Here is a 9406-nt window from a genome sequence, read left to right as displayed (position 1 = left end):
GCTAATTTTTGTATTTTTAGTAGAAATGGGGTTTCACCATATTGACCAGGCTGGTCTTGGACTCCTGGCCTTGTGATCCACCTGCCTCGGCCTCCCAAAGTGCTGGGATTACAGGCGTGAGCCATTGGGCCCGGGCCAGAGAATAAACTTCTTAGAGAAAAAGGCTCTGGCACACTCATCCTTATGTCTTTGTGCCAGGCACAGGGCTCTAACCCAAAGTTGCCCCAAATAAACATTACCTGAGTCAGCTTATGGTGCCAGGGCATGAGGGCAGCTCTGGGGGCAGTGGGGGCTGCAGCGCTGCGGGCAGATTCTGCAGGGGTGATGGATCCTAGAAGGACCCCATCCCCTCTCCTGCAGCCCCCACCTATTCCCCTGCCCTTTGTTGTGTGTGGTGTGTGGCCTGGGATCGATGTGACTTTGCCTGTCCGGGCCTGCTGTTTGCCCATGTGTCACAATGTGATATGTTGACCCAGTGCAGATCATTCCCTGACCACAGAGCGCTGCTCCTGAGAACCCTGCAGCCCTCAATGGAGTGAATTGCCGTAAGCCTCTTCCTCACCCACGCTTTGGGGTGTTAACAGCCGAGGCCATTCGTCGGTGACCCGTGGGACCCGAGCTATTCCTGCAGCTCAGCGGACCTCCTGGCCGTGGTGGGTAGCTCCTCTCCTTTAGTCAGATTTCGAGGCCTCTGCAACCTGGAGCCTTGGAGGGGGTTCCATTGGAATTACTGGGTAGCAGAAAGCCGGGACCTCCGCTGTATGAAGGAAGTTGAGGCTGGGAGTGCATGGGAGACCTTCCTTTGGTGACAGGTGTGCAGGGGAGGCCATCAAGGGAGTCTCTGACACCCGCAGGCAGAGCCTGGATGTGGGACCCAGGACTCTCCTACTCTGCTCATGTCTGACCTGGATATGGTTCTTTTTTGCCAACCCAGTTTCAGGAGGGAGGTCCACCCTCCTGAGGGGGGTTTTGGAAATGACAGCTATCAGAAAGGGACCTTCATGTCTCTGAGTGGGGATCCGGGAGCTGGGAGGGGCTTCCCTCTGCTGCCTAGAATTCCACTCTGAACCATTAGTCATTCTTTCCAGCAAAGCAGGCGCTTCTCCGGGCAATACAAATCCTCCTCAAGGTGACTGAAGTGACTGGATGCACACCGCCACCCTCCTGAGACAGGCTGACCTGAGGCCACTGGGATCTGGCTACGGGAGGGAGAGGGGGGAGGGGGTGGACATGTTCCAGCTTTGACCAGTTCAGCCCTAATTGGGAGACTCAGGTGGATGTCAGCTGCTGCTGGGTTCCCTCAGTGTTAGTTGCTTAATCGTTCAGTGCCTCAGTTTCCCTCCTTCATCTTGGCTCCCACAAAAGGTGAAAAAAGCATATTTCTTGCTCACTTTCCCAGTCTCCTTGGGTTTCAAGACCCAGAAGCACTCACTTTTACCCCTGTCCTTTTTCCTGGGGCTTTCTGTCCGGTAGGGCTGGCCTTGCTCAGGCTGGCTCTGCTCCTCACTGTCTGGGGTCTGGAGGCTTTGCTCTTTTATCTGCCGAGTAGGCTGACAACAGGGCTTTACTTTTAGGGTGGTTGAGAGGATGGCCAGAGACAGGTGTGCGCTCGCTCACTGCCAGGTCCTGTGTTTTCTTAGACCCCCTAGAGTGAGGACCTCCTTAGTGGAGCTCAGCATTTGGTGACTAACATTGAGTTGAATTCCTTATGAGAGGCAGCATTTCGCCCAGGGCCCAGCGGGGAAGCAGTAGGGAGATCATTTACACTCGGGAAGATGCACCTCTCTTAGGTGTAGAGTTGAAGAGGTGCCAGTGATATGGAAAGTGTTTTTCTTGGCCCTGGAAAATGCCCTGTGTCCCTTCCTGGCCCCAGGCTCAGTGTGCCTAGGCCTTTCCTGCTTTCCCCTTTCCCCTAGCCGAGCGAGGCTCTGCTCTGTGACTCACACTCTGCCCTTTCTCCTCTTTGGCATGGCTAACAGCGTGCTGGTCCATAGGTAAGGGTCCATGGGGAGGGCTCTGGGGGAAGTCCAAAGCCAGGAGTCCACTGAGTTCCTTTGCTGTGCCCTGGGGAGCAACCGGCAAAGCCAGGGTTGGGGGAGGGCGTGTATTAGGTGGTTGTGTAAGAGGCGGAATAACAGATGGGCCACGGGAGCATTGGTAATGGGAATGAGACAAGGGAGGGGTGGGGCGAGGCCAGGTTTTGGCTGGGGGCTGAATGGGGAATGGGGAGCGGGTGGGATGGGTGAAAACTGGCCGCTGGCACACTCATAGGATCTGCCGTGCACATGCAGGGAGATAACTCACCCTCGGTGCACTTCATAAGTGCCAGGCATGACCAAAGCCAGGACTCTACTCTGAGCCAGCTTTCCACCCTCCCCGACCAGGCTGTCAAGGGACAGGGCCTTGGAATCGGATGTGTTTTTTTTTTTCTTTTGAGACAGAGTCTTGTTCTGTCACCCAGGCTGGAGTGCAGTGGTATGATCTTGGCTCAACTGCCTCCTGGGTTCAAGCCATTCTTCTGCCTCAGCCTCCTGAGTAGCTGGGACTACAGGCGTGCGCCACCATACCTGGCTAATTTTTGTATTTTTAGTAGAGATGGGGTTTCACCACATTGGCCAGGCTGGTCTCAAACTCCTGACCTTGTGATCTGCCTGCCTGGCCTCCCAAAGTACTGGGATGGACTGGAGGTGCTTAATAGATGTTATCATCAAACTGAAGATAAGGCCAGGCCTCAGGTTAAGTCCCAGGTTCTAGAAGCTTTGGGACTGCGCCAGAGACCTTCCCTCCCCTCCCTTTGCCTCCCTTCAGGGCAGGGCAGCCTGCTCTGAGCCTCGTCCAGTTGTCCTTCATGAGTGGCCAGTGCCTGCTCTGGGGAGTGTGGGGCTTGGCTCACAGCCCCAGGCGTTTGGAGGCACCTGCTGGAGTGCCAGGCCTTGTTGGCTGCAGGTGCTGGGCAGGCACTGCGTGGTGCCCAGAGGCTGTGGCCACAGCTAGGCAAGTGGCGCTTCCCTGGTTCCTTCTTCCCGCCATTTGTGGAGTGGCTTTTCTTAGTCATTCGATTATTGATGCCCATGCCTGCTGCTGTGGCCACTCACCCACTCAGCTGTTCTCTCCAGATTCCAGTAGCAGTGCACCTTTGGTCCCATGTTGGCTGCATTCATCCCTCAGGAGGGGTCTGCATTGGAGCATTTTGTTTGTGTGTTTGTTTTGAGATGAAGTGTTGCTCTGTCACCAAGTGGAGTGCAGTGGCACATCTTGGCTCACTGCAACCTCCAGCTCAGTGCAACCCCTACCTCCCGGGTTCAAGTGATTCTTCTGCCTCAGCCTCCCGAGTAGCTGGAATTACAGGCATGCACTACCACGCCTGGCTAATTTTTTTATTTTTAGTAGAGAGGGGGTTTCACTATGTTGGCCAGGCTGGTCTTGAACTCCTGACCTCAGGTGATCCACCCACCTCGGCCTCTCCAAGTTCTGGGATTATAGGTGTGAGCCATTGCGCCTGGCCTAGAGCATTTAATATCTGTTTAGCTCTGCCCTTGGCCCTATAGTGAGATGAATGTTTGCACCTCAGGGATGCAGGGTGATCAGGTGGAGAGGCCACACATGGGAAGGATGGCAGGCCATAGCAGAAGATGGCTTTGTACCGATAGACGTCTGAGGGACATTCCATGGTCACACCCTGCAAGTGGCCTGGTAGCAGGTAGAGTTACGTCAGGAGACTGTCGTTTGGTTAAGCAAGGATTGGAGTGGAGGCTGTGCTTGCCCCCCAGGGCTGGCTGACCCTGGGCAGAAGCACCATCTCCTCCCCACCCCTTCCCCAAAATATGGGAGATCAAAGTGCTCTTTGAAGGAATTTACTGTATTTCCAAATGCAATAGAACAAAACACAGCATTATGGGAAAGATCACAGCTGTGATGGACTTTATACTTTTTAAAAAAAATTTTTGTTTTTAATTTTTTTAAAAGATTTTTATTATTATACTTTAAGTTCTGGCGTACGTGTGCAGAACGTGGAGGTTTGTTACATAGGTATACACGTGCCATGGTGGTTTGCTGCACCCATCAACCCATCATCTACATTAGGTATTTCTCCTAATGCTATCCCTCCCCTAGCCCCCCACCCCCCAACAGACCCTGGTGTGATGTTCCCCTCCTTGTGGAATGCTTCACGAATTTGTGTGTCATCCTTGTGCAGGGGCCGTGCTAATCTTCTCTGTATCTTTCCGATTTTAGTATATGTGCTGCCGAAGCAAGCACAACTTTACACTTATTTTATAATTTAGTATTTAAAAAAAATTTTGAGTTGCATGTGGAGAGACACCGTAATATTTTTCAGTGCATTTTAGAAACAGTTTTTTATTTTAATTAATTAATTAATTTATTTATTTATTTTGAGACCAGGTCTTGCTCTGTCGCCCAGGCTGTAGTGCAGTGGCACCATCTCAGCCCACTGCAAGCTCCACCTCGCGAGTTCACGCCATTCTCCTGCCTCAGCCTCTGGAGTAGCTGGGGCTGCAGGCGCCCGCCACCACGCCCGGGTAATTTTTTGTATTTTTAGTAGAGACGGGGTTTCACCGTGTTAACCAGGATGGTCTCGGTCTCCTGACCTCGTGATCCACCCGCCTCAGCCTCCCAAAGTGCTGGGATTACAGGCGTGAGCCACCGGGCCCGGCCTATTTATTTTTAAATTAATTAATTAATTTTTTTTTGAGACAGTGTTGCCCAGGCTGGAGTGCAAGTGGCCCGATCACAGCTCACTGCAGCCTCAAACCCCTGGGCTCAAGCGATCCTCTTGTCTTGGCCTCCCAAGTAATTGGAACTACGCCCAGCTAGTTTTTACATTTTCGTAGAGACAGGGTCTCACTGTGTTGCCTAGACTGGTCTCAAACTCCTGGCCTCAAGTGTTCTCCCACCTTGGCCTCCCAAAGTGAGCCCAGGAGTTTAAGGTTGCAGTGAGCTATGAACGCGCCACTACACTCCAGCCTGGGCGACAGAGGGAGACTCTGTCTCTAAAAAAAAAAAAAAAAACCTGAATATTTGATAGTATATTTTGTGTTGTTTTCTAGAAATTTCTGTCTAGGCACTGAATTGTGCAGCCTGCTCTACTACTTGACGGTGCGTTTGAGAACGTCTCACAGTGCTGTGTGTAGACCTAGTGCTTTTAACTGCTGTAGTTTAGCTGCTGTAGGAATGGGCCATGGGTTTTTCCATTTCTTTGGTCGCTGGACACCTCAGCTGTTTGTCATTGTTCCTGATGTTTTCATGCAAGCTGATGGGGAGGGGGGCAGTGTCCACGTGCCCTCTGTATGCAAGTGGGGTGGCTGGGGCGTGGGTGCACACTTTTTCAGTTTACCTTGCGCCAAGATTTCGTGTGCACTCAAGATTGTCCCCTGTCAAGTGTGAGTGAGGAGAGGCGCACCACTATTGTTTTAGTTTGCTTTTACCTGATTCCTAGTGAGGTTGAGCATCTCTTCACATTTATTTCAGCTGCTTGGGTTTTCTCTGGGGCCTCTGAGAACCCTCATCCCGGAGGGTCTTCGTCACACCAGGGTTGGTGTCACCTCCCTTCAGGGCACCAGGCACCCCTCTTCGGAGGTGCTGATTTCCTCATCTGGCGTCCAGGCACACTTCTGCGGCCGCCCTCCCAGGGCATGACACAGCTCATTAGGTTTCAGATTTTTATCTTCCCTTTTATGAGACTACACTGTAGTAACCTTTGCTGGACTTGGATGTTCCCAGGCCTCCCGGCGTGTTCCCAGAGGGTAACTTTGTCTCCGACTCCTGGGGGCTCACAGGCCCTGCTGTGTCTGAGCGGTGCTGATGCTGGCTCTGTCCCTGCAGGCAGACCTCTGCGTTATGACCTGGCTGCTGGGCTACGTGGACCCCCTGGATCCCAGCTTTGTGGCTGCCGTCCTCACCATCGCCTTCAATCCGCTCTACTGGAATGTGGTAAGTGATATGCCTGACACTGTCCAGACGGGAGTATCCCATTGCTGGCTGAGCCCCACATGCGGGGAATTGCGGCGGTTGCTGCTGGCTGGCCAGACAGACAGACAGACAGACAGCTCTGCTCTTCCCTCCCGTGTCTGTCACTGGCTGGTGTGGAGTACTAGGTGCTTCCTGCCCTCTTGCCTTGGGGGTCCAGCAGCCATTGGGCTGCCCAGGCTGGTGTCAGGATGGTCCAGGACTACAGGGGTGGCCCTCCTAGCCTCACAAGAGCCTGCAGGAGAACGCTGCCCCACAGTGGGGCTGCCATTGGTCACATGTGCCCGGCAATCTGGTGGCTTTCTCATGCATGAAGTGGGTTGTCCAGGAAGTAGGGGCTCTCTTCCCTGTCTGCCATGTCACACGGTAAAGCCACTTGCTTGTGAATCCCCCACCCCTCGTGTGTTCCATAAACATGGTTATTTTTCCCACATGAGGTTTCCTGCAAAACGGCCTGCACATTCAGGACCCAGGCGAGCTGGGTAGCAGGAGCAAGCCGACATCAGTTGAAAACAAGCAGCCAGCGTGGCACCAGCTCCTGATAGGTGCCAGGGGATGTTTGGGTGCCTGGGCACCAGCACCGAGGGGTGGGTGGACTGCGTGGGAAGTGGGCTCTGGGCCCTTTCAGGAAAGTGTGGGAGGGGAGGGCCGTCAGCTCCTTCTTCAGCCTTTCTGAGATGACCGCCCCCCCACTACCCCCCAGACTGTGGGGTGAAGCTCTTGGCGTTCCTGGCCTGCTCTCCCAAGGCTGTCTCTGGGGGGTGCTTCTGGGCTGCTTCCCGGGGATCCTGCTGGGGGAGTGGGTGGTCCCGGGGCTCAGCGGGGGTTGGGCTTGCTGATGCAGAGCCCTGAGCACCCTGTGATCACCCCCGAGGCTAATCTGCAGAGTAAGGCCAAGATCAGCGTCAGCAGCACATTGTTCCAGACAGTTTTCATTTAAGGTGAGCCCTTGATCCCAGGGCAGAACAGGACATGTTTTTCATTTAGTTTATGACTTGAGATTTTTCTCCATCTGGTGAGAGAAGTGGGTGGGGGCCGGCCTGCTCATGTCAAAGACAGTACATTCCAAAGAATGCCCTGTCCCTGCTATCCTGAACATGCCGGACACGCTCCGAGGATGGATGCCCCGGCGGCCCACAGAGGAGGGGCTTCAAGGGGAGGTTCAGAGGTAGGACTGAGACTGGCGAGCTTGGTGTAGCCAAACACAGGCCTCCTGGACACCCCTTTCTTCTCAAAAGCCTTGGCTGGGCTGGGGAGCACCTGTACTCTCAGCCACACCGTCCCTAGCTGGCCTCAACCTCCTGACATGGGCCCCTGTAGCCAGGGCTGCAGCCGCGGTGCCTGGCCGTCCTGGCATTCCCGCCCACTGCCTGGCCTGCATGCTTCCCCTCTCCTTTCACCTTTGCACGCACCCAGCATGCCAGAGATATGAGGTGGTGAAGAGTGAAGAGGGTGTTTGGAGGCTGAAAAATGGTCCTGCAAAGACGTCCACATCCTGTGAAGGTCTCTTATATGGTGCACACACAAGGGTCTTTGCAGACGTGATGAAGTCAAGGAGCTTGAGCTGGGGAGATGGCCCTGAGTTACCCAGCTGGGCCCTAAGTGCCATTGTGTGTGTCCTTTTAACAATGGCGTGGCACAGGGACACTGACTCACAGGAGTGTCTCATCACCATGAAGGCAGAGGCTGGAGTGACCAAGCCACTAGCCAAGGCAGGCCAGGCCCACCAGAAGCTGGAAGAAGCAAAAAACGGAGTCTGCCCCAGAGCCTCTGGTGGAAGCACAGCCCAGCCGACACCTTGATTTTGGCCCAGTGGTAACTGATTGGGGATTGCTGTTGTTTTCAGCTGTAAGTTGGTGGTCATTTGTTACAGCAGCCACAGGAAGCGAGGCCGGGGTATTTAAAAAGCCAAAGACCCCTGCTGGAAGATGTCGTGGGCCTAAGCCTTGGGGTGTTGGGTGTGCCGTGCTCTTTCCTGTCTACCTTCCTTCTCCACAGTTGGAGGAGGTCCCTGTCCTCCGGCTTCCTGCAGGCCTGACATTGACCCACAGTCATTAAGGTACACGTGGGTCTCCCAGCACTGGGGGCTTGGCTGGCCGAATGCATAGCGGGTCCTGAGGACGCTTTTATTTATGCACAAGCCCCCTCAGGTCACTTCCCGCTGGCCCAGCCAACAGTGTGTTTTTGTGCAGTTCGTTGTGAAGGTTCGCAGTGGCTCATGAATGGCAGAGTGGTTAAGATACAGTAAGATTTGGCTGGATGCGGTGGCTCACGCCTGTAATCCCAGCACTTTGGGAGGCTAAAGTGGGTGGATCACCTGAGGTCAGGAGTTTGAGACCAGCCTGGCCAACCTGGTGAAACCCCGTCTCTACTAAAAATACAAAAATGTAGCTGGATGTGGTGGGGCATGCCTGTATTCCCAGCTACTCGGGAGGCTGAGTGAGGCATGAGAATTGCTTGAACCCAGGAGGCGGAGGTTGCAGTGAGCCGAGATTGTGCCACTACACTCCAACCTGGGTGACAAAGGGAGACTTTGTCTCAAAAAATAAAAATAAAAATAAAAAAAGATGCAGTAAGATTTGGAAGACAGACAGCATGTGTCTGTGTGTTTGGCATACGGTTTTTTGTTTTTTCTTTTTTTGGTCATAAACTTTTGATTAGTCTCATTTTGAGAAAGTTTTTCACTGGAACAGTTTGTGGTCATTAGTGGGAGAGAGAGCGAGCTCTTCAAAGTGGTTTCTGAAGGAGAAAAGTTACAGAAACATGTTGCAGTTCAGTGGGCTGCTGCCGGGGAGAATATCCGGACGGCATCTGGAGTGGGATGACGAGGCCCAGCTCCTGGATGCCAGAAGCCCGATGGGCAGATCAGTTGAGTCAAGGAGTTCAAGACCATCCTGAGGAACATGGCAAAACCCTGCCTTTACAAAAAATACAAAAATTAGCCGTGTGTGGTGGTGTGCACCTGTAGTCCCAGCTACTGGGTTGGCTGAGGTAGCAGAATCACTTTAACCTGGGAGGTCGAGGCTTCAGTGAGCTGTGATCACACTACTGCACTCCGGCCTGGGTGACAGAGTGAGACCCTGTCTTAAAAAACAAAAACAAAAACAGGCCAGCAGGCCACAACCAGGGAAGCACTTAAATAACTTATCAATGCAGTTGTCCCTGGGTATCCACAGGGGATTGGTTCCAGTTCCCCATGGATACCAAAATCGGCAGATGCTCAGGTCTCTGATGGAAAACAATGTTGTATTCGAGTGTAACCTCTGGCCACCCTCCCATATACTGTACATCATCTCTAGATTACTTATACCTAATACAGGGTACATGCTAGGTAGTTATACTGTATTTTTTTTGTTATTAATTTTTGTTTTTATTTTTTTCTGATTCTTTCTTTCTTTCTTTTCTTTCTTTCTCTTTCTTT

At 53.0% G+C, this 9406-nt stretch overlaps 1 protein-coding gene across 6 annotated transcripts in view; it reads left to right on the top strand.

Annotated features, from left to right (window-relative positions):
* PEMT (phosphatidylethanolamine N-methyltransferase) overlaps positions 1-9406 on the top strand; it is a 94251-nt gene that overhangs the window by 8677 nt on the left and 76168 nt on the right. For 3 of the 6 annotated variants that reach the window (XM_011975255.1, XM_011975258.1, XM_011975259.1), the window contains exon 2: positions 5842-5949. In XM_011975255.1, the coding sequence (XP_011830645.1) occupies positions 5842-5949 (108 nt within the window). Of the gene's footprint in view, positions 1-489; positions 654-5405; positions 5455-5841; positions 5950-9406 lie in introns of those variants that run through there. The other 3 variants (XM_011975260.1, XM_011975261.1, XM_011975262.1) reach the window with 3 other exon arrangements.

This window comes from Mandrillus leucophaeus, unplaced genomic scaffold, assembly GCF_000951045.1.
Source record: "Mandrillus leucophaeus isolate KB7577 unplaced genomic scaffold, Mleu.le_1.0 Scaffold153, whole genome shotgun sequence".
NCBI lineage: Eukaryota > Metazoa > Chordata > Mammalia > Primates > Cercopithecidae > Mandrillus > Mandrillus leucophaeus.
Note: the sequence above shows the minus strand (reverse complement) of the source record. Positions and strands in the feature narration are given on the sequence as shown.